Source organism: Lissotriton helveticus, chromosome 1_1 (genome assembly GCF_964261635.1).
Source record: "Lissotriton helveticus chromosome 1_1, aLisHel1.1, whole genome shotgun sequence".
Classification (NCBI taxonomy): domain Eukaryota; kingdom Metazoa; phylum Chordata; class Amphibia; order Caudata; family Salamandridae; genus Lissotriton; species Lissotriton helveticus.
In genome coordinates, this window is record NC_136057.1 from 1,965,140,089 (window position 1) to 1,965,167,767 (window position 27,679).

A 27,679-nucleotide genomic window follows, 5' to 3' on the forward strand; every position below is an offset into this window, starting at 1 on the left:
TGCAGACACTGTGTACAGGAGCACAGATGCTTTGCAGTGCGACTAAAACTAATTTAGAAAAGCACTATGATGCAGTCAGGGCTAATACGCTTTTTTTCTTTAACAAAAAGAGCATTAGCACAGTATACACCATAGTCCTTTTTTAATTATTATTTTTCGCCAGGCTACACAACAGCCAGGTATACAACATGGCTCAAAATCATTGCCAAAGTCAGCAATGTCCATGCTGTCCAGTAGGAACAAACTGCAATGGCAGAGCAAATATTCTCAAAGGCGAAACATATTGGTTTACTAATATTTGTTGGGGCTCGGCACAACACTTATGCTATTCTGAGTAAATCAGGTAATCTCTGAAAAAGCAAACAAAATATAACATTTAACATAAAATCCTATCACATAAAGAACGCAATTGCGTCCATGTCCATGTATTAGTGAAGAGCTTCTTTGATGTGGCATAGGAAAACATAGCTGCAAATGATATGAAGTTCAACAAGGATGACAAGGAAGAAAAAAAAAAGTTGTACCTAAATCACAGTGTCATCAGGAGAAGGGCAGCAATCAAGCTGAAGCAATCAGTACTTAGTCTGTGCTCCAGCCAAAAGAAGAGGAAGTGAAGCCAGCACAAACTAGTCAATTAGAAGGCAGCATATAGGAGTGACTGTGAAGTCAACAAATGTTTAACAATGGGTGATTGAATGCCCTTTGTTGTACACAATATCTCTTGCACGTGAGAGTGAATGCAGTGCCACAAGCAAGGCCTAAAAAGGGGGGTGAAAATTGACATTTGCCACCCTACCTTTAACACCCTGCAAACAAAGCAAAATTGTTTATTGCCTTTCATGTACATTGAACATTTCAGAACGTGCAGCCTAAATCTTGCAATTATTAGAGAAGCATTCTTTCCATTCTGTCAATTTATTTTGGTAATAGGACATTAACCGTAGTGTACCTTTCTACAAGAAAATACTTTAGACAACAGGCATTTATGGCATCTCAAATATAGTACAAATGATGCTTAATGTTTGCAGCCAACTATTATAAGAAGAGTCGTGTACATACCTCTGTGTAAATATACGCTGCTATGTGAAAGGTTGATTTATATTAGTGGGAATTTCGGAGATAGATTATTTGAAGCATTTCATGTCATGGTTGTAATGTTGCTCTTTGTGATGCAGGGCAGAAACATACTTACAACATCTTGAGTAGAACCTATGCAGGTGGTTATCCAAGAGGTATTGAGGTCATAATTATCCTTCCTAATTATACTGTGCATATCAAATGACATATACAGAAATCATTTTAATATTTATAATTGATTAAATCTTAATGAAAATCCTATTCACCCTTCCCCTCTGCACAATCCTTCAATCACATAAACCTACATAAATAAATGTAGAAAATAATTTTTATATTACCTGAACCATCATCAACAAGATCCAGTGTAACTGGTTTTCCAGATGTTAGTTCAATAATTGCAGTCACATTTGCACCTAAGACAGGTGAAAAGCCTCTGCTAACATCTGCATATACAACCATCGGATTTGGAAAATTGACTGTGTCTTGACTCATGTGGGCATTGACAGTTATTGGGGGTGCATTGCTATTTGCTGCACGGGATGTCACAACCATACTGTAAACTTGAGTGGTTGCAAGTGTATTATTGAATACGTATGTCCATTCACCAGACTGCAAGCAAAAACAAACATAAAAGTAAAATTAGAGACATGTAGAACCCAGTCCATGTGAATGTTTTTATCATAACTTCCAAAATTATTTCTCAAGCATCATCATATACTGTGGACTACAGATAACTTCAAGTGTTAAACTTTGATTTGTATTCACTCATGATATGAGCAGTGATCTGACACTCATATGGCTTAGGTCCATGTATTATACAATGGACCTAAGTATTCCGTAGAGGAAGCCCCCATTATCCCCGCTGATGGAATACTTCCCCTGACAGCCCATCAAAGTAAGAGGCGGTTAGAGGAAGAACTTTACAACATCTTCCATATCCAGGATGATGGCGTAACGTTTTTTTCCTACTATTCATCGCCATTAAAAACCTGCCACCAAGAGACAGGAAAAAACCCATCAATGACCCACACACCATCAGAGAAATCACTCAGGATGTGTGTGGAGGGGCATTATTGTTTTTTTATTTGTCACAAACAAAACGTCAGTTTGGAAGTTTGAGTTTCAAAAACAAGAAAAATGTGAGAAGTCTGATGACCGTCCATCATGGCCGTTGATTCCATCAGTCTAACTTCTAATAATTTTACAGGAATTTCCTTGTCGATGATTACTATCAATGTACAGAGTTGTCTGTAAAGTTGGTGGTTAACTCTAAATTTGGCAGAACGTGGTCCCTCGGGATGGCAGAGATAATGACCTCCACCATCCTGACTGAGTTCCCTCCATCCACCACATTTTAAATCAGAACCTTACTGATGTTAGTATTCTTTTCATTCAAGTTAATCAAAAAGAAATCTGGAACACCATTTTGCAAAACGATACAACTTCACATTAAGTGTAAGTGCAAAATATAGTTTGATAAACAGTCACATCAGTTTGGAAAATTACTGAATTTTCCATCTAATTGTTAATTGACTCATACTTTACACCCCTTATGCTTTTGCAGTTTTCTTTTTTCTATCTTTTAAATAATTAATTTTTTTGTAAACAAAGCCTGATCATTAAAGTCTTGACTTTCTTTGCTAGCTGGATAATTAGCGTACCTCATCCATGTTTTGTATTTGAATGGAATATAAAGAACTGGAGCCAGGCCGGACACCATTTAATTGTCGCCTAGCTGAACTTCAGAATGGTATAACATTTTTCAACAAAGGATGTACAATTATGGCAATCACTATTTGTAAATTAAGGTACTGCCACCACTGTGGTGGCTGAGTTTGTGTCAATGTTACTGTAAGAAATTGGGCTGTTGGTTGACTGGAATCTGAGCCATGGTCAAGCAGTAACCGCAAACCTTGTCAGGGTGAGACACAGGCCAACCCTAAATTAACCTGTGTTCATTCCCTTGGTAGGTTGGCAGAGAGCAGTCAGGCTTACTTCCAATGAAATGTATAAATTGTTTGGGCAATACTTCAAACAGTAATGAATTGAGAGGATCACACAAAATGCATCCCACACCAGATTTGACACATACAGTAAACCTTACTAAATAGAATGAGACCAAAACAGCAAAAATCTAATTGGTAGAACAGGAGATATGTAATTTTAGATATCTCAGTAAAAATAGCGCCAAAAAGCACTGTGGCGAGCTGGTCGAAAAAGATTGGGACAAAGGCACAAGTTCAGGTCACCTGTGATGGAGTGCATACTGGCTACAGTGATCAAGTTAAGCCCGCTGGACAGAGTACCTTAAATACTGGTTTGCGAAGTGCTCCTAGGATACACGTCAGAGATGTGTCACCCAACCAAGGCAGTGTGTTGGTTCTAAGATGTGGTGAGGATGCAATGTGAGGTAGTGTGTGGTTGTTGAGGATTCCATTGACAGGGGCTTACAATGCAAAGTCCGGCATCGAGGATGCGTTGTACCATCGGGCGATGTGTAAGGTCCGAGATGCTCTACAGCTGCGATCCATGGTTCTGCATAGTTGTCGAGGCTGTCATCAAGGAGGGATGAGAGGGCCGCATCAAGAATGTGTCGTGCTCTGTTGGTTCCGAGAAGGCTGCAGCTTCGAAGGCAATGCAGGTGTTAGTGAGAATTCCAATACACACAACAGCTGCAATTTATAGGTTCTGCTTAGGGTTGAGCTGTGCAACAGAGGAGATTCATTGGTTCCTCTGGGTCCACAGGGGCTGAGAGAGCACCTTAGGCCCTCTTCCAAGGGCCTTGGACTGGGGTGGCACCACTTAGCAGGGTAGACTCACAGATAAAAAAGTCCAGGCGCAGTTGATGGGTGGTTGGAAGTCTGTTATGTCCCTGAGGCTTCAGATCAGGGGCCAGACAACTAGCCCTTAGAGTCATTCTTGGATCTGGGTTCATGAGATGCAGGCTGAGTCCTCCTCACCCAGACAAGAGGGCAGTAGGTCAACACAGTAGCGCAGCAGTTCCTTCAGAGCAGCAGCCCAGCAGAGTGACAGTCCCTTCACCAGCAAATCAGTGGTGTTGTCTGAGGTTCAGTATATAAAATCAGTTCTGCCTTTGAAGTTGGGCAAACTTATAGAGGCATGCCTTTATAGAGCACAGGTGCCCTGCCATCCTGGACATGGCCCCAGACTAACTACAGGGGGTATGCTGCCCCTTGTGGGGAGACAGGGCATAGCCTATTCAAGTACAAGTAGGGCTGTGCCCAGCTCCTCCCTCCCATACTGCCAGTGATGGCCCATCAAGGCACACCTAAGCTCTCTATTGCGTGTAACTGTATAGGAGAAATCCACAAAGACCGACTGTCATCTACACCCAGTTATGTGATGCAGTGAGATGCTGCAGGCACCAAATAGTTAAGGCAGGGAAATGCCAACTTTTTAAGAGTGGCTTTCTTAAAATTATCATTTAAAATATGACGTCATCATGAGAGAGGATTTCTCAATACAATTCCTAAGATACCAAACATGAACAAGCCACCGGCTCTCATTTGGAAATGATCATTTAGCAAATATAATAAGGTAACTCCAATATTACACTATGGGAGAGGTATGCCTTACTGTAGTGAAAAATGAATTTAAGAGTGTTTCACTACTAGGAAATGTTAAACTTAAAAGTATATGTCCTACTTTTTGAATACATTGCACCCTGACCGCTGAACTTTCTATGGCTTACCCAAAGAGTGACCTATATATATTAAAAAGGGAGGTTTGGGCCTGGTAAAATGTTTATTTTTTCAGGTCGAAAAGGCAGTTCCTCCACACACACGGTCTGCAATGGCAAGCCTGGGACTTGTTTAAAGGGGCTAATTAAGTGTGGCACAATCAGTGCTGCAGGTAACCTATTAGCATTTAATTAACAGGCCTGGGCACAGATAGTGCCACCTTACTAAGAACTTACAAGTAAATTAAACAAGCTAATTGGGTATAAGCAAATCTAACCGCGTTTTAAGGAACGAGCACAAGCACGTTAGCACTGGTTAGCAGTGGTAAAGTGTGCAGAGTCCTTAAGCCAGCAAAAAGAAAGTCAGCAAAACAGAAGGATTGAAGGAAAACAGGTAGGGGATTTAGGGGAGAACCACACCAAGGATGCCAGGTCTAACCCTTAGTGAATGTTAGCATGCAGGCAACGGGATAACATTCACTGCTCCGTGGAACCTCAGCTTTCCCCTTATCAATAAACCTTCTCATTGTGCATCCACTGTCATCCTATTGAAGCCTTTGCCCCTTAAAGGGACAGAGACTGAATTAACATCATTTTGTAAATGGCATTGCAAGGACGGAGTTCAGCAGTCAGCACATAGGAGGGTTGAAGAGAACAAATTGGTGGGTGAACCACAACCAAGGATGCCAGGTCTAAAAGTTACATGGTTAGTTAGTGCTTGAAGTACACCAATCTCCATTTCCATTGTGGTTGATTGCAAGAGTATGACACATTCATTTTTTTTAGCCTAAAAATTGGCAGAGTCAGAGGAATCTCTTGGATAAGATCTGACTCACCCAATGAAATATATTGTGCCTTATTTGTACTTGCTAAATTGCATTAATCATTATCAGCAAACTCCAACATTGTAGATACATCTATTAACGCAGCTATATATATTTCAATTAGTGATTCTCATTTGTGTACTATGATCACTACTGATGACTTACCAGGTACCAGGTATCATGGCAATTTTCTTGAAATCACATAAATATACATGGCTGTGTTTTACCAACCTTTTGGTTCTGACACTGAGGACTCTCAAAGCTCTACCACAAACGAAGTTAGAAAAGGAGGGGTGCTTGAAGCACAAACATGGCCACAGGAGCCTGAAAATGAGTGATAATCTGACCTTTTGCAAGAATAAAGTTTGATTGCTGCACTATAATACAACTAATAAAGATTTTATTAGAACCAGCATAATGTATTGCACATTAGAAAGCCATATTATCTAACAAGAGGACAAGACAGTACATAATCCTTACCATTGCAGTCCCTGGGATTTGGAGGCGTGCCGTATGGAGAACTGAATCCTGCACAAAGTCTTCGATGGTGTAGATTTTGTTACTTGGATCTTTGACTTGAATCAATGGCAGAGTCCCATCAGGTTGCCATGAGATTAAAAAGAATGTATCATTCCCTACAGTGCTGTCTAAAGCCACAGTCCCTCGTAATAGCTGGCCAGGCTCAACTGCATCAGCAATACTTTCAAGCTAATGTTAAAGAAAGAAGACAAAACAGTGCTTTATAGTCAGAGCCAAACATAATGAGTTATTGAATATAACATTTAAACAAAAAATAGTATTATAATCTTTTCATGTTTGCACTGAGCTGGTATACACCCGTTACAACGGATCTTTTACTCCGCAGACCCATTACAACGAGACCATTACTCCGCATACCATTACAACGCATTGCGCTGGGGGGCGCTCTAGGATAGGGAATAAGTATAATTTACTATCCAACACCTTCCCTAGGGTCCACGGGGACTGGAGTTAGAATAGTAAATTATACTTACCACTATCCAGCGCCCCAAGGCGCTATGCGTTGTAACGGTATGCGGAGTAAAAGTCGCGTTGTAATGGTCTGCGGAGTAAAAGTATGCGTTATAACGTCATACATCCCACTGAGCTACGTGATGGCTATTTTTGGCTGTAAACAGCCTTTGTAGTGCACAACGGACAGTGGCCATTCATTGTGGGTTGGACACAAGGCCCACCACAAGCCATGCATAGTCGTGGGTGGCTGGCCGCCCACTGCTGTTTAGGCACATGGACCTGTTGCACGTAGAATGGATAAACATATACACAATCCATGACTCACCTAACAGCCACTCACATTAAATGTCTCTAATTCTCTCCCCAATAGCTCTTACCAACAATCCATGTTGCAACAACTAGTCTGACAGTAGGGAATATCAAATTCACTCAAAGCAAATGTTCTCTCCTCCACTTCTGCCAGTCTGGCTTGGGTGCTATGTGGTCTAGGCAGTGACCATCTTTGAGGCAATCCCAACTGCATGATATTGGCTGCTATGTGGCTGGGGCTATTTCAATGGTTCATTAAGGTACTGTGAACTGGGGCTGATAGCTTCTTGGGTGGGCATAATGCAGTCATTTCACCCATACGCCAGCAGCAATTGCTGCATGCAGCTTAAAGTCTGAAGCTGAAGGCTGGCAAGTTATAAGCTACAAATTAAATATTAGATGTAGTATTCTATATAAAAGAGTGAATTAGAACTACAAACCTGAATAGATTGTTGTGATATAACTCCACTTCCATCCGAGATTCCACTGAAAGCATCAATTAAACCATTTGAATCAAGCTTGTCTGTTGCAGAAAACTTAAAGCCCTCTGAAATATAGAAATTATTTATAAGTCAAACTATTGGTGTTGCTTTGGGGCTGCTAAAAGGGGACCGTTTTGCATTTATGTAGTTCCCATTCCCCTCAAATGAAAAACAAGCTATTTCATTAAGATGGAGGAGAAGGAGGTATAATTAGGTGGGTGAAGATAAAGACAGGAAAAGAAGGAGAAACCAGAAAAAAGAGAATGCAAAGGGGGGGGAGGGATGTGGAGGGGGGAAATTAGAGTAGTTCTAGGGCCCAATAGCACAAGACATTTCTTTAGAATAGCTGATGCCAATTTTGCACAAACAATACAATATCCACCACGCACTGTCACAAGCGATTAATTTGCCAAATTGATCATAAAAATTGCACCTGTCATGTCTGCTAGTTTTTCCAAGTCCTTGGCTGCATTTGGTCCCAGAGCTATTGTGTGAATTGTTGCGCCACTACTCGCAACTTCTCCAAAGCAAGCACTTATGCCAGTGTCTTCTCCATCAGTTAAGAGCACAATTTCCGACCCATGCGTATTGCCATCCAATTTTCTGATAACCTAGCAATTGAATGATTTGATAGCAATGACTGACACAGATTAAACTGAAACTCCTTTAAACAATATTTCTGCTATAATCAGCATGATAACTCAGAGAAAGGACAAATGCAATTGTAAAACACTGGCTCAGAGAATGCTAGGGGCATATTAGCTAGAGCCTCGTTAAAATTATCGTTGTTTTAGCGGCATGAAACTGCCGCTAAAACGGTGATAATGGGCTGGTTAATATGCGTTATAGAATTCCAATAGAAGCCCAGGTGAAATGTCCTGCACATCTAACCTGGGCTTCTATTGAAGTTCTATAACGCATATTAGCAAGCCCATTATCGCCATTTTAAAGGCAGTTTCCTGACGCTAAAACGGCGATCATTTTAACGAGGTTCTAGCTAATATGCCACGTTAGTTTTACTAATTAAATACTTACTGGCAACACTGAGGCCTCTAAAGAAGGCAACCATCTCCTGTATTATGCACTGTCCCTCTCCATGCCTGGCGTACCATCAACTGGGTACACTCAGCACAAACAAAGACACTTCACAGTGGTACATACAACATCAATGGTCCAAGTGCAGTTGCAAACTAAGATGAAAGTAAGAAGGGTTAATATATGGAGTTCTGGATTAAGGAAAACCTTAAGGAGGAGTGCTGTGTGTAGAGGCTGACGTGCCTCAGGTGGTTATGACTGAAATAATGAAATGCACTATTCTTTAATGCTTGTTTATTGCTGCTATAAGCATTGGCATAGCTGTTTGTGCTTATCATTTAAGTTTCAGCACTTTTACTGCACAATCTGTTCTAGCGTTTTAAGATATACTTGAAAGTCAATGGACACCTTATTTGAAACTGCTTTTCAAATGTTGATGACAGTACAATGGGAGTTTATCTGGGAATGCCCTTAATACCAGTTAAATAAAAATCAGTAGCAACAGATTTCTAGAAACCAAGCATGATTTAAATATGAACATTTATGATTGGACCAATGCATTTTAAGAGTTTCATTCATAATCAAGTATCCTTTATTCCATTTGGTTGCTGTTCATAAGATTTTTGCTAGAGAGGGGTTCACCAAAGAGCTTTTTTCAAGGCTGTAGATAAAACAGAAAGAATGGTTCAATTCTAAGTGACCATATATAAAGAATAATTGGTTTCTACAAATCTATAGTAATTTATCTTTCCTAGCAGTATAAATGAATAGGTTGTAATCGCTGACTTCCTATTATTTCTCATTTCAAGTGCATTATTCACTTTTAAATTTTAACTGTCTATTTCCACCCTGGTTCGTCTTAGTATTTGAGCTTTTGGAAATAGTGTACTTGCCTTCCTCATCTTTCAATTATTCCATTGTTTAAATGTAGGCAGAACTGAACCCCCTAGAGAGCTCCAAATTTTCCTAGGTCCAAGTGAGAGTTGCTCATATAGTTGAGTGTTTGTTTTTTGCATTCTAAGACATGTAGTCCTATAATGTGATGAAAATTAGAAGGTTGCAACTCCTACAATGCAAAGCAAAAATCTGGACTGCACGAGACATTCATGTATGGATCTGGGAATCATGACAAATCTGTCTTCATAGGGTTATCAACAGCTGCTCTCTATGCTCTGTTAAATATATAAAGTGCTGCCTTTGCAACTTAGAGCATTTTGTGTTCATCTGTTATCTGAATGCACACCAACACCAATTGCCTGTATAAGAAGTTATTTTCTGCACCAATGCTAGAAACAATAATCATAAACACTGCACAGAGTTTTTGCTTCCCTAATATTTGGTCACCAAACCATAGTAATGAGTCTACGTTTGTTGCTGACAAGGGCAGTCAAGTGGCCCTCGTCTGCGGCCTTTTCTAGTGATAATAGGAGAAAAATAGCAATTGAGTGCTGTGTAGATCTTTTCACGCACTGAGTAACTCATCTGTGTTAGGCATTTAGATACTTTCACCATGGTACTCTAACATATCAGGCAACATGCCAACACAGGGTGATTCTTCGAAATCCTTGAGCAAAGTAAGCAACCTAAGAATAACATTCAATAATTACAGGCTGGCGACCTGGTGGCAGGGGGTCCACGCCTGTTGCTGAAGGAACAGCGGAAGAACTTTTAATGTGTTTGGACAATTGTACTTTGCTCTACACGCGCTCTGCTGAAATAATAGCAGAGGCGCGCTTTTAAACTGGGAACTTTTTTTCTTCGCTCTAATTCCTTCCTGGAACTGTTAAAGCCTAACAGGACACTCACCTGCCTCTCACTCCCAGGGAGCACCGGCGGCCGGCTGGGTGCTGAATACATCGGCGGGCTATCAGCGGCCGGAGGCGCCATCTTGGGCTGGGTTGGTCAGGCGAGTGACATCATCGCCACACCCCCCGAGATCCTCCCCTATTTAGGAGTGCCTTTTCCCTTCTTCCAGTGATTACAGGCTGGCGACCCGGTGGCAGGGGGTCCACGCCTGTTGCTGAAGGAACAGCGGAAGAACTTTTAATGTGTTTGGACAATTGTACTTTGCTCTACACGCGCTCTGCTGAAATAATAGCAGAGGCGCGCTTTTAAACTGGGAACTTTTTTTCTTCGCTCTAATTCCTTCCTGGAACTGTTAAAGCCTAACAGGACACTCACCTGCCTCTCACTCCCAGGGAGCACCGGCGGCCGGCTGGGTGCTGAATACATCGGCGGGCTCTCAGCGGCCGGAGGCGCCATCTTGGGCTGGGTTGGTCAGGCGAGTGACATCATCGCCACACCCCCCGAGATCCTCCCCTATTTAGGAGTGTCTTTTCCCTTCTTCCAGTGATTACAGGCTGGCGACCCGGTGGCAGGGGGTCCACGCCTGTTACTGAAGGAACAGCGGAAGAACTTTTAATGTGTTTGGACAATTGTACTTTGCTCTACACGCGCTCTGCTGAAATAATAGCAGAGGCGCGCTTTTAAACTGGGAACTTTTTTTCTTTGCTCTAATTCCTTCCTGGAACTGTTAAAGCCTAACAAGACACTCACCTGCCTCTCACTCCCAGGGAGCACCGGCGGCCGGCTGGGTGCTGAATACATCGGCAGGCTCTCAGCGGCCGGAGGCGCCATCTTGGGCTGGGTTGGTCAGGCGAGTGACATCATCGCCACACCCCCCGAGATCCTCCCCTATTTAAACAGCCCCTATGTGTCAGCGCAGCGGATGAGCGCAGCGGGCGCGACGAAGGCGCGCCGGAGTCTCGCCAGAGTTAAGCCCGTCTGCGCCCGTCCGCGGCCGACCGGGGCAAGGGGCATTTCACTCTGCCTGTCCTCTTACATACACCCGCTCTGCCCTTATTCATTTCCATGACCCCATGTTTCCCATCCCTGAGCCCTCCTCTAGGCTTGCTTCACTGGGTCTGCTCACGACTAGAACGGTCTTTCCGGAGATTACTTCTCTCTCGGGCGCCACTAAACCGGCCGCTCTGACTTCCAGGTTTAGCTCCCTTCCATCTGTCAGGGCTTGCAATTCTAAATATTCAGTGATTTATCTAAACACTCGCTCTCTGGTTAGCCATCAACTGGACATCTTCCACCTTCTAGGGTCTGTGCAACCTGATATTTTATTTCTCACCGAGACCTGGCTCACTGAAGACTCTTCCCCCGATATCCTGGCTGCAATCCCGCCGGGTTATTATATTCTCCATGTAAATCGCCCTCCGGGCAAAATGGGCGGTGGTGTTGCAGCCATCATTAGGCACCCGATTCGATTCTCTTCATTGGCCACTATTAGCATCCCTCTGACCGACTGCATGGTGCTTAGATTGGAGCAGCCAGGCTCGTCCCTCATATGTGTTTTGGTCTATCGCCCTCCCCAACCCATGCCCTGCTTTGTGACCCAGTTCGGCGCCCTCATCTCCCAACTCGCCATTAACAATACTAACATCTTGGTCCTCGGCGATTTTAATTATTGGCCCTTTGACGCCCATGAAACCCCCTGTTCACATGCCTTCTCGGACCTCATGTTAGGCTTGAACTGTACTCAGCACATTCTCTCACCTACCCACACCAAAGGCAACATCCTAGACCAGGTATGGACCTCTTGCCTGGACATCTCCACCCCTCTTGTTCTTCCATGTCTCTGGTCAGATCACTCCATGATCACTTTCTCCTTGGCTATGCCCTCCCCTGTTATACACCCAATAGAAACCAACTTCTCTGCTCGCAATTGGATCAGGGCTGACCTGAATAACTTCACCACCCTACTTAGCACATCCGTCCCCCCCAGTACCGGGCCTATTTACAAGCCCAGGCTCTGACCTGCTGGCTTACTACGGCATCTAACTCAGTGGCTCCTTTAAAAATGGTTAGAGCCAGGCGCCGCCACGACGCCCAAAGGTGGTTCACTGACGATCTTAGAGCCCTGAAACTTGGGCTCCGACAGGCCGAACGGCGCTGGCGCCGGGGCTACTCCCCTGAAACTAAATTGACATTTTCCACCCGACTTAAAGAGTACAAGTCAGCTATATCCTTAGCCAAGTCCTTATATTTTTCCAAAACAATTCTGGACTCTGGTAACAAATCCAAGGACATCTTCTCAATAGTTGAGGAGCTGTCCAACCCGGAAAGAGTTACTATCGCACCCCTCCCTTCCCAGTTGCTCTGTGACTCCCTCAACCAATTCTTCATTGACAAAATAGCTAAGATCAAAAACAGTATCCCTACTCAAGCCATGCTCGCCCCTTTTCAATCTGTTGCTCTTTGTCCCCTATCAGACTTTCATATCCTAACTCAGATTCCCCTCATCTCGATGGAAGGCTTTCTTGCCCTCCTACACAAAGTTTCTTCTGGCTCACCAAGCGACTGCTGCCCTCCCACTGTTCTCCGTGAAGCCTTCACTGTCTGCCCTGAACCCCCCCTTGCCCTTTTGAACAACTCTCTTGCCACGGGTGAGGTTCCTCGCTCTTTTAAGCAGGCAGAGGTAGTGGCCATCTTAAAAAAACCCTCGGCAGACCCCTCCATCATGAGCAACTTTCGCCCCATATCTCTCCTCCCTTTCCTCAGCAAGGTTTTGGAGTCACATGTTACTCACACCCTTGGTTTATTTATTGAGGAATCTTGTTTTCTGGACTCCCAGCAGGCCGGATTCAGACCTGCGCACTCCACAGAGGCAGTTATACTCTCTGTCATGGAGGAGCTGCGCATAGGAGCCGACGCTAACATCTGTCAGGCCCTGGTGCTTCTGGATCTATCGGCCGCCTTTGACACGGTCGACCATAATATTTTGGTCGACCGTGTCGGAGAGGCCGGTATCCAGGGCACCGCTCTGGACTGGGTCTGTTCTTTCCTGACCGACGGCCAACAGGCGGTTAGGCTGTCCCAGTTCTCAGCAGATCAAGTCGGGCTGACTTGTGGAGTCCCGCAGGGATCCTCTTTGTCTCCACTCCTTTTTAATTTATACCTGGCCCCTTTGATCCGTTCCCTCCGAAGGTTGAATGTCACCGCGTTCAACTACGCGGATGACATTCAACTGGTCTTCACCATCGACACATCGGATGAATCTATTTCCACTTTTCAAACCAACCTTTGTTTCATAAGTGATTGGATGAGCTCTAACCATCTTAAGCTCAACCCTGACAAGACCGAGTTGGTTCTTGTCGGGGGCCCCTCCAACCCTTGGCAACCATCCTTCTGGCCGACTAATCTGGGCAGTCCCCCTTGCCCAGCGAACTCGGCTAGAAGTCTGGGGGTTATCATTAGTGCCGACCTCTCTATGAAACTTCAGATCAGCGCGGTAGTGTCTTCTAGTCACTTCCAGCTTAGGAAGATACGAAAGATCTCTTGCCTCCTTACCACAGAGGCCCTCACCTTGGTGCTGTTAGCGCTAGTCATTTCAAGACTCGATTATGCAAACGCGCTCTACGTAGGCATTCCTGACTACCAAGCCAAGAGACTTCAGCAGATCCAAAATAAGGCCGCTCTTCTTATTTTCCGCCAACCCAGGTATCAACATGTTCGTCCCCTTTTGAAAAGTCTCCATTGGCTCCCGGTCAATGCACGCTGCAAGTTCAAACTGCGCTGTATAATCTTTAAATCCCTTGCAGGTGGAGGCCCTTCTTTTATCTCCTCCCTCCTCCACCCTTATCTTCCCTCACGTAACCTTCGTTCGTCCCAACTGGCTCTGTTATCAGTCCCCAGATTCAAGAGGAAGAAACACGGTGGTCTCAGGTTTTTTTTCTTAGCCCCTTCCTTTTGGAATGCCCTCCCCCCCTCTCTAAGGCTGTCCCTCCCCTACACCAGGTTTAGATCCCTACTTAAAACTTTTTTGTTCACTGAGGCCTACAATTAGTCCTGACTCCCACTTTTTTTCCTTCTTTTCTCTGTTTCCTCAGCACAAGCGCCAAGAAACCTTCAGGTGTTAGCAGCGCTATAAAAATTTCTTTAACATAACATAATGCTCTTGCTTACAAAGTGTAGTGAGGGCTGAGCCTCGTTTGCGCACATTGCTATGTTAGCATAGGCTTATTAGAAGTTTAAACGCCATTTTACCTTTTGCTGCTTTTGCACACAACACTGCATATAGCTGTTGTTGTAAGTTAGGCTGCGTGAATTATTTCACATGAGAACGCGACCCTAGTCTGCACAGTGAGTGCTAAAGCCTCCAAGGGTATCATAACAAGGTAGCTGTTGTTCGGGCTGATCGGCTCACATTTTAGACATGGCTGCAAGCCAACGGAGATTCTGACGCCTTCTGACTGTAGGCATGATTTCAGGCACTTGGAAGATTTCCGTTTTCCAGAGAGACAGAGAGCTCTTGCAGATCCTGATGTGATACACTCCTGCTGATCTTGGAGGTATGGGGTCCCCCACACAAGCCTAAGAGTCCTTCTATATTTTATAAAACATAGTTCCTAGCTAGGGAGGGTGATATACTAGGTGCTATAAGACCTGTTTTCACCATCTTTGTAATATGATTTCTACTTTTGTGTTTTATGGAATTGTAACAATGCTGGTCATATTATTTCTAATCATATATCTGCTTATGTTAGCAAAGATACTGAATCTTAGAGCACGTTGTTAAAATAAATACTTTAACCTTTCCCGTGTTTCTTTTTTACTCCAGTTGTGGACTGGTATGAGAGTATAACAAAAGAGTGTTCTTGCTTCCCACCATTCCTGAGTATAACCTAAGTCGCATGTTCTGGGTTGTCTAATGATTGGTTCCTTTGCTATAGGACAAAGACCTAATGTGACACTGATGCTAGCTGGTTAGGGTTTCTAAGTACTGAGGTGAGTTTTTTGGTCCACCACAATTCACTGAGGTCCTGGGTCTCTGTGCACAGTTCTGGTGAGGAGCAGAATCCCTGCAACAAAAGTTCATGCAAATAAACTTACTCCAACCTGCTTTTTATAAAACAAATACTTAGCAGCATTTTTCCTCTTCTCTCTGACGACTGGAAGAAAGACAATCATTCAGGCAATCATTGACCACAGTATTTGTATTTATTTGGCTCCTGGCCTTTCTCCTAAGGACCATCATTTTTCTCATTGAACCAAAATCCACTGGTTTTTGTTTCACTAAATAATCATTTAAAAAGCCTTTCCATTTGTCACTGCTCCATACACCAGAATGAACCTCGCTTTTTGCAATTACAGATGCAAATTAAGTTCCAGGTTTGCTTTCCAGGTATCTGTTCCGACAACACAATACAGTTCTTAAGGCAGAGGCTTATCTGACTTCCAAGACCAGGAAGTCAAGGGCTCATTATGATGTTGTTGAGTCTGAGACTGACGGCACGTCTGTGTCAGTCTGACCGACATCTGAAGCAGCAGCCAGACCGCTGCATTACAATGTGATCGGTCTGACAGCATGTGTGAGGCAGCTCGTCGGCCCTGCAGTCGGAATATATTCCTTGCAATGGGGGTGGTGCCTGCTCAGGCGCCGCCGTAGGGATTACAATGGACCTTTCCGACAGACTTTCAGTGGCGATCCGACTGCCATTAAAAGGCTGTGGGAAACGGACTTGGGGGCCCCCAGCAGTGCCCCCGTCCCTCCACGGCCTCCACCTTGAGGCCAGGTGGGCACACAAACCACAGGTGCCACCACAAACATCCATGCCCCATATCTCAGGGTGCAAGGATGTTTAAAAACATGACTTTTAGCATTGAGGCTAGTGATGCAGACCTTTTCTGGGCTGCAGCACAAGCCTCAATGCCAAAAGGCATGTTTCTGACCACTTCCTAATTAGGCAGTTGTGACTGCCGACTACCTGTCGGCCAGTCCCTTGACCGCAACCACTCATCCGACTGGCATCGTAATTAGGGCCTCAGTGTTTTACAAATCTGAGAGACCTATGTCCAAAAGGTCCCACAGCCTGTTTTCATCACTAAAAGTCTTTATGGTGTATTCTGCTTGATTACAAACGATTATAAGACTGGGACATTCTTCGGGGCATTTGTATGGCTACAAAATTGCTCTACATTCCATAACATTCAATGGAATGAACTTCCACCAGTTTTGTGATTGCATCATTGCTGTTATTACAATTATGCTATATGAATGTAAAATCACACACGGTACATAGAAATCAAGATAGTTTTTATATTCAGTAGTTAATAAAGATTTGTATCATGTGGCATGTTATAAGAAGTGCACAGGATAGAAAGCAAAAACCGTACCTCAAAACCAGTCCTTACTCCACTGCAGATATTGGTTCCTCCATCAGCCACTCTTGGGAGCTGAGCAATTAACTGCTGTCTCGACTCAGCATCTTTTATGACAGTAAGCGGGGATTTTATTGTCGCGCCACTGCTGAACACCACAATGCCAACTTGAGATTCTAATTCAATGACCTGCAAGAGAAACAGCTCTGCAGCCTGCCGCATTCGATCGATGCGTTTCTCCTATAAAAAACGAAACGCCAATATTCAAAATGTATCACAACAAGAATTTTTAACATGAATTAGAGTCACATTGTTCTAAGTGCACCAATGAATTTTCTAAGATTGTGGGTATCGTTATCACTCACCTTCGGTGACGTGAACCCCTTGAAAATGGAACCAGCTAATCCTTCAATATGCTGGTTATTAGAACAAAGCATGATCAATCTGAAAACAGGAAGAGAGGTTCAAACTTCTAAGCCCCCGATCATGAGTACCTGATCGGAGGGTGCAGTTTAAAATCCGATACTCTGGGTATTGGCATTTATCTGGTGAGATAAACAGCACCTATAATAAATTGTGCCTGGAAAATGGGGCATATCAGGCATTTTTTATGCTTTCCACACCATAATCAGCATGTTGTGGTATGTAGTGGGCAGGTACAACTGGCCAGAAGTTTAATGTGGAGAACTGTGGCAGTGCTCTGTCTGCCGCAAAATTAAAAATTGTGATATGCACGGGAACAGCAGTTACTGCACATATCTGAATTAACCAAGGTTCTCATAATCAGGACCTAAATTGAGATGGTCTAACATAAAATGCTTTTTTCATCACACAACATCTTTCCTGCCATAGGGAAATGTGTCAAAAGCAAGATGGGAAAATATTGGACGGAAGGAAAAACCTGTCAAATATTGACCAGTTCAAAAAATATAGAATTATATCAGAAAAATGTTGCCCAAGTAGGTTTAAAGAGACAAATGGAGACATATTAACCAAACTCTCCACTAATAACGACAGGTTTTTGTGCTCATTTCTTCAGGTCTTATGCATTTTGGTATTAACAACAGGTTTTTGTGCCCATTTCTTCAGCTCTAAGGCAATTTGGTATTACACAAGCTGTAACACATATTTGTGAGGTCCCTTCAGTAAAAAAAACTTTGAATCTGCACAATGTTAGTGCCTACATAGTGAGAGTCACACATTCCCTGATTTCGATGGATTGTGACTCATTGCTAATGAGAGAGCAACTTTGTGCAGTCTTTATATTATTGAAGCATACACACATGCCAAGTGACCCTTGAGGAAGTACCAGTCACCGACTAACACTTGCTGGCTGTCACTTGTAATCTTTGTGTTAAGCCTATGGTCAAGTTTGGGAGAGGAATGAAATATCAGGAAGAATGTCGCCAGCCTTCCATAAGCATCACAGCTTACCCTGGCCTTCAAGCTAATTGTCATAGGCGTGCTACTGTGGGTTGCAGCCTTTTCGCTCCACTAGCATGTCTTTATTTTTTAATTCTTGTTATATTTGATTGTCCATTATAGGTTTAGATGAAATGTATATTTTTCTCATGCACGTAGCAACTTCTTTCTTGGGCACATTCATCATCTTTTTTGAAAAACATTTTTTTTTACTTTATTTTAAATTCTTCTGTTTTTATTTAAATTCAAAGTGCTAATAAAAATTTCGCTTTTTAAAAAAGAAATGCATTCATATTTAGTAAACTACTTTGTGTCGTTTGCAAGCGTGCAAGGAGAGTTACAGGGACGACCAAGGCCCCTTCTCAGGAATCTAGGGGAGGGGTAAAAAGTCAAAGTCTGCACCCCTCAAACCCTCTATGGTTAATCCATTGGCCTCCTTCCAAAAGCAGGCACCAGTTGGCTATAAACTGACACTGACATTGACGAAGCCGTGCTGCTGCAATCTGCATAAGGGGAACCTCACCCACAGTCATGTAGTCTTTCCTCTCTCAAGGGAATAGTGGCCTCCTGCACACAAAGAACAGTAGGTTCAAAACCACTATTCTTTCTTTGTTGTGAAGTTGTGTCCAAGTTGCCTAGAGATAGTCCTTTATTTTGGCTATCCTGGTTCACACTTCAAGTTAGCTCTCAGGGCCAGTTGTATCAAAGTTTTTTTGCGATCGCGAACGGGCTGATTTGCAGAATTTGGCAGTTTGCGCAAAAAAGCATGTTGCAATGCATCAACCTTTTTGAATTCTCAATATGGGTAATCTCAATTATTTGTGATTACATAAATTGCGAATGCAGTTAGGGAATCGCAATTTGCGATTCCCTAGAAGCAATTCTTGTAGCTGTCACAAATTGCGACTTTGCATTAAGGAATCGCAAATTACCACCAACTTCTAGTTGGTGGTAATTTGCAAATTCCTAGAAAAATTAACTTTTTTGCATTTTTCTAAGCGCCAGTACCTTTTTTGGGATGCATCAGGGTGGCCTTTTGGCCCCCATATCACCCCTGAAATTCCATTCACAAATTGCGAGTACCTATTTGGTACTCACACATTGCAAATGTCTTGCCATTCATTCCTATGGGCCTCTAGCTCCATGGAAATGAATGGTAAGGTATTCCTTAATAGCGATTAAGGAATATGTAGGAATTGCAACAATTGGCCCAAAACCTACATACATTGCATTTTGCAATTCTATAATAACGAATCGGTTAAATTCGCTATTATAGAATCGCAAAATGCAATCTTGATACATCTGGCCCTCAGTGACTCCAAAGAAGGATCATCCAGGTGCAAACTAGAGCTATATTTACCTTCATTTCTTCAGAAGCAGGTCCTTCAGTATGCCAACTTAGTAAAAGTGATTGGAAATGCACTGTTTTAAAGAATTTTTTTTAGAAGATTCTTAGTGGTGAGAAATTGAGCTTAATGTAGAAGCTCTTATTCGTCACATAAATATAGCCTACAGTCATAATTGCTACAGAGAAGAAACCAGTTAATTAGTATCTGCTATGCGGAATGGCCTCTATTACTTTCTCGCTTTATCATGAGTACCCTTAATGCCCCACAATTCCTGGTCTGTTTACACTACTAACAAATAAAGCATAGATTGGTGAGTACACTGAATCATCCCTAGGCTCGGCTTTCAAGAGAAAACTCTAAAGCGATCATCATGAGTGGTGCTATTTCACCCAGAGAGATAACGCTGGGTGAAATAACGCAGTCTGGATTTAGGAGAGTTTGAGGGCCTGGAATTCTGGAACCCGAGACACCAGGCCTCTTAGAATGGCTGCATTGGTTACTGCTGAGGGAAGCAGCATTGACAGCACAACCCGACCAGGCATAAGTGTACCCATCGACCAACAAGTCCATACGTGAGCAGTTATTCTCCGTTTTGGGGGAAAATGTGTAATAGATTGAGATACTAACTTAGTTCAGGTCCTCCCATATCTCTGCGCAAACTTGGATCAACTCATAATGAGGTCTTAAGTGCAGAGAAGTAAAAATTAGTTTGATGAAAGTGAGTCAAATAGCAACACAAAACAGCCCCCCGCACAATCTCAGCAGATTCCCATTATATATTTCTGTCCTTAAAAGCTATACTACCCACATAAATGACTAAGTAGAAAACAAATGGAAGAAGACAAGAGAGTGGACCACTCATATGTGCCCACTATTTCCATATGTGTAGGGGCTTTTTTGAGAGCAGCAAGAGTTGAAGCTTGTAGTAAGGAATTGGAGTGGGTGACCCTGGATAGTAAAGCCTTTACCATGTTACTCAAGTTAGCAAGACCCTATAGTGTAGGTTCCCAGTTAGCCACAGTTACAGATATGAACTAGGACCTAACAGGACATTCCCAAGAGACATTTTTCCTTCCAGGAACATTCCGGAAGCATGAATTGGATACACCAGGAGTACCCTTGCTCATTTAGCCTTTACCTCTGAAAACACAGGAGTAGAATACAAAGGCTAAAAAGAACAAGTACATTGTACCCATTGGACGGGAGACACACATTTCCACCATGAAGACGCAGTTCCCAAGGGTAGCAGCGAATTGGAAAGCATAGGTTTAAAGGCATACATTTAAACAGAGAGAATGCATTCTACCTTGCCAATTCACACAGTCCTAGAAATAGCGCCCTCCCCTTACTCCTACTTCCTACAAAGCACCTTGTGTTTGTAGAGATTCCCTTAGGCAGCAATCCTTCCGTCAGTATTAGGTAGACTTCCTTTATGAACAGGGGGACAACTGTAAAGAAGGCAAGCGGTTGCACTTGCAGTGAATAAACAAACGCTATTCAAGATGGCTATTATGGGTTGCAAAAGTCTCCATGTCCTAGACCCGAGCTACTTCAGCAATTAGCAAGGGCACAAGACTGCAGACCAGGCAGTCTCTCTAAGTAGTCCCATATAAAAATCTCTTTCTCACACTTATGGTGCAAAATAATTGAAGTTATCAATTTCAGATTATATTTTAAAAACTATATTTTCCCAATAGTGTTAAAATGAAATTAAAATTGTGATTCCCTTGGTATGCATTAATGAAATGTTCAATTCATTGTAGCACGTCATGTATCCTAGAAAAATGCAACATATGACATACATTTATATTTCAGTTTAATTATTTGCTTAGAAAGCACATATTTTCGAGAGTTTGATTATGCCCATCTATAATATAAAGAAACCTCCTTCTCATGATTACATTTGTATTTATTTACCAGATTCATGCTTCCAGAAACATCAAGAACTAGGCAGACCACTCTGTCCTTGATCTGAAGTAGGGAAAATGATGGTGGATCAGGGAGGCTAGTGCCACTTATGGGAGAAGTTGCTTTGAAGTCAGCTGACTGTTTGATGACTTCCCACGTGCTTTGGTAGTTGCACATCTTGTTTTGCAAGTGTGGGACTTCGGTGTTGTGAGTTTTTTCATCGCAGAAATCAACCACCTATAAAAGTAACAGAATACTGCATGTTTATGCCCTTTTAACATCATTACATTCTGCTTTGGAGCAATGTTTAGCATAATATCCCCTTTTAACCACAAATCTGGCAGCCCAGTGCAAGAGCTACAGTAAATTGCATTGTACCGCTAAGTAGGTTCATAGAAGTACCCAAATACAATAGATTTTTGTTACGAGGGTCAATCACCACATTATGAAAATGTCATCAACCACAAAATGATCCCCCATTACATTTTTAGGACTCGCATAGGGCAGTGCATGCGCTGCCTCTACGAGGCATTAAGTAGTTTGTATATTGGGAGAAACTCTGCCTACTGCCGCTTGATTTCTCCTGCCTCTTCCCATTCGTGTAACGTTATCATTATCTGTGTCCGAGGGGAACTTTCTTAACTATCCACAGATCGAGAAGCCTGCACCAAGGCTTCCGTATTCACCTCCTGGTGTGTGCAAGTCCATTCCACTGCGGTACTCATGGACAGATACGTAGGTGTATAGGCTCTGATGCTGAATGCAGTGCATAATTCTAAGACACCTTTCAGTGATCTAAAGGTTAACATTTGCCAGCCGTAATTTTAGTCCTGAGGTTTGCATGCTCCGTCTCTCGCTCGGTTTCAGTTTCATGGCTCGGCTTGCTTTCGTGGACGTTCGGGCACGGGCAGAGAAGGAAAAGGACTCTGTCTCTTCCTTACTGCCCAGAGCAGACACGGATAATGTCCTCTTCTGTTCTGCAATGGCAGCTGCCCCCCACCCCCTCTTCGTATTATTCCCTATCTATCTGTCTTGCTCCTCACTTACTGAAAACCTCACAACCTATCTTTCCTTCTTTCATTTAGTTGCTTCCCTGTGAAATGGATCCAAAAAAAGAAAAACACTCTTGTGGGGAAATGCCCTTTTTCTGACATGTTTCTATTCCAAAGTGCAGCCTCGGGATGGAGATAAATAAAAGGTTTTAAATATAAAAAATAAATATATAACTAATTAAAGCAAGACAGAGTGGTTGCAAAGTGGCCAGATTGGTATTATTCACATCCAAACACATCAGCCTCACTTTACAGGCTTTGCAGTGAAGCGCTACTTTTGTGGTCAGCCGTAATAAGCATTCTGGGAGTTGTGGTTTTAGTGTTTGCATTATATACCTATGCGGTCTGTCCCCTTCGCCATCCCCCCCACAGACGCCCGCCCTTCATGGTTCGTGAAGCGGGCGCCGTTCCGGATGCTTCCTCCATGTGCCAGTGTTCCCCCTCCCTCCCCTATCCATGGCTTCCTGCGCGGGATCTGCTTAATTTCACTCACAGACTGGGCTTTAGGCCATTTCTGGCCCATGAGACGAGGCGACTCTAACCGAGGCCTCATCTCCTGGGGTGCATTAATGATTCTCATGGTCTGCTTCAGTTCGCACCAGCTGGCGCTGCGGTCACTGGCTGTGCCAGTCCTACCTTCTGCTGACTCTAGAAATGCTGGCTTCTCTCACGCACTGCCCTGTTAGGGTTGTACTGGGCCAAAAAAAAAAACAGGCACTCTAACCATTAGAAAATGCACCCTTGATGTAAGCAGTCTGTTTTAAAGAAAAATAAACCAGTGATTCTGATCCAGCCCTACCGGCCTCTCTTTTCACCTAGATTGGCTTGTCTGTGCTCATTTTCACAATAACTGTCCCAAAATGTTTCATTTAGTTGGGCTCTGCTGTCCTTTCAGGGAACTCTGCTTAAAATTTGAATGACTCTATCCCAGCCCTTCTGGTCTGCTACGGGTAGTGCCTTGACGTGACTGGTTCTGTCCTAGCTCAACAGAACTTCCAGGGTCCATGCTAAAATGTTATTGACTCAGCAGTTATTTACAGACCCCAACCAGATACCCAACTAATCCCACGCCGCCGTCATCACCATCCTTTAAGAGGATTTGTCCTGAAATCTCACTGACTCCTCCCCAGCCTTATCCGTCTTTTGATATACCTTCTTGCCAAGAAACTATCCTGTTCCCCCTGCCTCGCTAATACTTTTCATTTTATGCTGGCTGAAATAACTTCTAAAACTAGCTTCCGCTGCACTTTGTGACATTCTCACATACGTCACTTGACAGCTTGAGCTTCTCAATAAAAAAGTCTACATTTCCACAGCCCTGAGGTTTTCAGAAAGGCCATGCATTGTGGATGGTAAGGAAACAGTAGGGATTCAAGGTCTGAGTAAGCAGTTGCTTGTGGTCGGTGCCGTCCTGCTGTTTGATGTAACTACCTTCTGTTGTAGCTCTGCTAACGTTAAACATTGATATATTTATACAAAATAACTGTTGTGTTTTTTTATCAGTGCATACGCCCCTTCCTGTAGTCCACGGTACGGTCTCCTGTAACATCTCAACTCTATTCTGCCGCAGCCACTCACGTGTTGTGAGTCATATTTCGCCACTGCACCTTCCAGCAATACTGGTTGTGCATTTTTGTAGGCATGCCACAGTTTTCTGAGGGCTCCTGTTCCGTCTTCCGTCCCCGAAACACCCTCCCACTTTGCAGATAAACCCCTACCCCCCACCTGCTCTCTAATCACCCATCCCAGCTTTTCTAATCTCTTAAAGCACTACTGTCACATACTGGGATCCCTTCTATCCTTCTCCCTCCCTTGCTCTTCCTCACAGTGCCTCCAAGACTATCTAATAATTTGCAAGCAATAGAACAAAGCATGCAAATAAAAAAACAAAAGTAAAAAACATTGTCAATTTCAAAGCCAAGAAACAACGCAAGGAGCTCTAACTTTAACAAATGCGAGACCTATTGCATTGCAAATGCTTGTTTAAATGGGAGTAGGTCACAAGGAAATTCAGACACATTTATATGGAGTGCCTTTAACCTTTCCACAGACACAATTAACTGCCCCATTAATCTCATATCTATGCAATCCAGAGTTATAAGCTGGAGAGAAAAAAATCACAAGATACGAATGCTAGCCTACCTTTACATACCTATTTCATTTCCATGAGGTTTTGTCATTCTGCACTGCTGCTTCAATTTAGCATTCATCAAAAACATTATAAATACATATGTATTATTCACTTTTTGCATTTCATTAATTCCATTCAATAATATTTGCTTCTTATGTACAATAGTCTGTAAAATTCATAATTCCTGAGTATAATTATTCTTCTAATGCCTTTGGTTTGAGGATAGACGTTGTCTCCGGGGTGCTAAAAGTGTGGAATTGTTTCAGAAGTATGGAGGATACAGATGGATCAAAAGAAGGTGAGGAAGAAAAAGATACAAAGTCAATTTAAGGGACCATGTTCACAATAATCTGATTTTAAAGTTCACCAAACAAGCAGCAAATCCTTAGGAGAAAAATATACACACAAATGCAGGGCTAGACAGAGGGCCTGATTTAGATCTCAGCGGACAGGTTACTCCGTCACAACGGTGAGGGATATCCTGTCCACTTAAATATAAATCCCATTATATCCTATGAGAGTTATATTTCAGCAGACTGGATATCCATCACCATTGTGATGGAGTAACCCTTGCGCCAAGATCTAAATCAGGCTCAAAGACTCCACTGATTTCTTAAAAGCAGTTTGTTCTACTACTGATTCCAAAGATTCACAAATCACTGTATTACGGAAACCATCATGGAGGACAGACAGGCCCTGAATCGGATCACAAACAAAATGAAGGCTATTTATATGAACACAACACTCCTAGAGCAACCACAAATTGTTGTTCAATCAGTAAACAATGTATAATATGAATTTAGCAGACTTGGGTTGATAAGAATTTACTTTCATGCTTGGTTTATCTTTCTTAAGAAAACTCACTATTATTAATTTTTCAAAAGACTTGGGAGTGTCCACTCTTTCCTTGATTTGATCATATAGATTTGTTTAAAGTAGAGCAGTTCCTGTGCAAATTCCTTTTATACTTCAGTTGGGATACTATCATGCCCACAAGCTTTTGTGTTAGCAATCTCTTTTAATGACTTCTCCATTTTAGAGAACATTTTCTTCTGTGGTATAACAGTCAAAACTGAAAGTTATTAACAAGGGGCAGTTTTGTCTTCTTTTAACTGTAGAAGAAACACAAGATTCATTATCTAAAAAACACTATGTATTCTTATGCAATATTTCTGAAGTGTGAGCACTGCAGTACAGAATAAGATGTGAACGATGTAATCTAATATTCTAACAAGGGGAGCATGTAGATATATAGTTGCAAAATACTGGCAAAGTTTAAATCAGTACGATGCAGATTGCCCTCTCAAGTTCACCTCAGTCTGGGAGCAGATTTAGAAAGTCCAACGGTCATCAAGTGCATGTGGGGTCTCCTAGTAGATTATATAAGATCCTAGATGATTAATGACATCTTGAGATAGAGCCTTGCTCAAATTGTAAGGTTATGTTTAGGGAGAGTCTCAAACAGAATGTGATAGGTTTTTAAAGCTTAATGAGATGGTAAGAAAAAACAACCAGTGACAATACAATCAGAATGTTTTTTCTTATGTTCTAATCTTTTAGTGCTTTCAAGGGGAGAAGCCATTGAGACAGGCTGTGGGTAGCCTAAATGGAGTGGAACCATCTATCAATATGGGCAAGCATCAACACTTGGACCTCCATTTAAAATAATGAAGGGCATGCTTGAAATACAGTGAAGCCATCAGTTAGACTGCCACTCAGCAAATCAATGTCCTCCACCAACAACACACTCTGTTACAAGTTGGTGTGTGCAGGTGGGTGAAAATTCTCTACTCCAACATAACTCATAATAATATGCTGTTTTCCAAAAAAGAAAAAGACAGTCAACTCACTCATTCTACCACCAACTTCCATGCCAAATGACAACATGGAGGGGAGTTTTCTAATATAAAGCATGCCAATGGATCTGATAGTGCTAAACTGAACAATTTTGTAGCCAAAAAGAATAAGGTTAATCAATTAGGTATGAAGCCAGCATGCCTGAGAGAAGATAGAGAGCTGTGCCCTGTGGTGAACTAGTAGGAGCTATTAAGAGAGCTCATACAACCAACTGGGAGTCATTTATCAAATCACATCAATAAAGAATGTCAATGTTCCACAACAGAGTGTTCATCTTACTACTGCCCATAGGCAGAAGCAGTATTCATAATACCCTATATGCGCGGAGGATACTCAACTGTATCTCCTCTCCAGATGACATTAAAACTCTTAATGGAGCACTACAAAAAACTCAACAATGGCTAACACATAACGATATGTTACTAAACTCCCTCAAAACAGAATTTCTCCTGATTATACCCTACAACCAAGAGACCCCAATGCAAAATTTGATCAAAAATATCTCTGCACTCATCAGCGCCCCACACTGGTGGACTCCGCTCGCTCTTTAGGTGTCACCCTGGACAAATATCTAGACATGCAAGGACACATCAGTGCCACTACTATGAGTGCCAATTATCAGCTCAACAATCTCAGGAAAATCACACCTTTCCTACCTCCCGAGGACATCCAGTCAGCAGTCCAATCACTTATTATCTTGCGAGTAGAATATAGCTTAGTAACCCTAGCAGGGCTTCCTAAAGCGAGGTTAGCTCTGCTAAGAGCTACTCTGAACGCTTCTGCCAGACTAATCACAGGCTCCAGAAAACATGATCATATTACACCTGACCTAATTCAACTTAACTGGCGTCCCATTGAAGCAAGGATATGCTTGAAGATAGCATGTCTGACACATAAAGCTATATACCCCAATAGCCCTGTTTACATGGCCAAGAAACTCGAGCCCTCTGGTTCAAGTCAAAACTTGAGAAGTTCCAATACCTTACTCCTGAAACCACCCAAATTCAACAAAAATAGAACTTACAATTGCACTTTCTCAGGGCTGGCTCCAAGAATCTGGAATGTCCTACCGACGGAAATCAGAGCCAACCCCTCAACTGCTTAATTCAAGAAACAAGTCAAATGGCTACTTTTGGAAGAACTTCAGCAGCAATAGCTCCTATGTCATGTGATAATCACTTCCCTTGAGTGCTTTACAATAAAACTTTAATTTGTGTACTGTAATTTATACCTGACAATCATTTTCTCTATGTCTTTTGAAATATGTACTCGATTGGATATGTACTATATCGATCTTGGGGCGTAGTGCACTGCTTAAACTGCACAGCCTCGTCTAGTAGGGCCTTCACCTGGTTCCTCCTGTGCTACCTT

General features: G+C 42.6%; 1 protein-coding gene across 1 annotated transcript in view; it reads right to left on the reverse strand.

The window, feature by feature from the left end:
• LOC144755314 (calcium-activated chloride channel regulator 1-like) overlaps window positions 1-27,679 on the reverse strand; it is a 157,437-nt gene that overhangs the window by 57,827 nt on the left and 71,931 nt on the right. The window contains exons 6-11 of the mRNA XM_078644116.1: window positions 21,278-21,505; window positions 16,605-16,829; window positions 7,819-7,996; window positions 7,344-7,450; window positions 6,082-6,309; window positions 1,416-1,686 (exon numbers count right to left, since the gene is read on the reverse strand). Of these exons, the coding sequence (XP_078500242.1) occupies window positions 1,416-1,686; window positions 6,082-6,309; window positions 7,344-7,450; window positions 7,819-7,996; window positions 16,605-16,829; window positions 21,278-21,505 (1,237 nt within the window). The remainder of the gene's footprint in view (window positions 1-1,415; window positions 1,687-6,081; window positions 6,310-7,343; window positions 7,451-7,818; window positions 7,997-16,604; window positions 16,830-21,277; window positions 21,506-27,679) is intronic.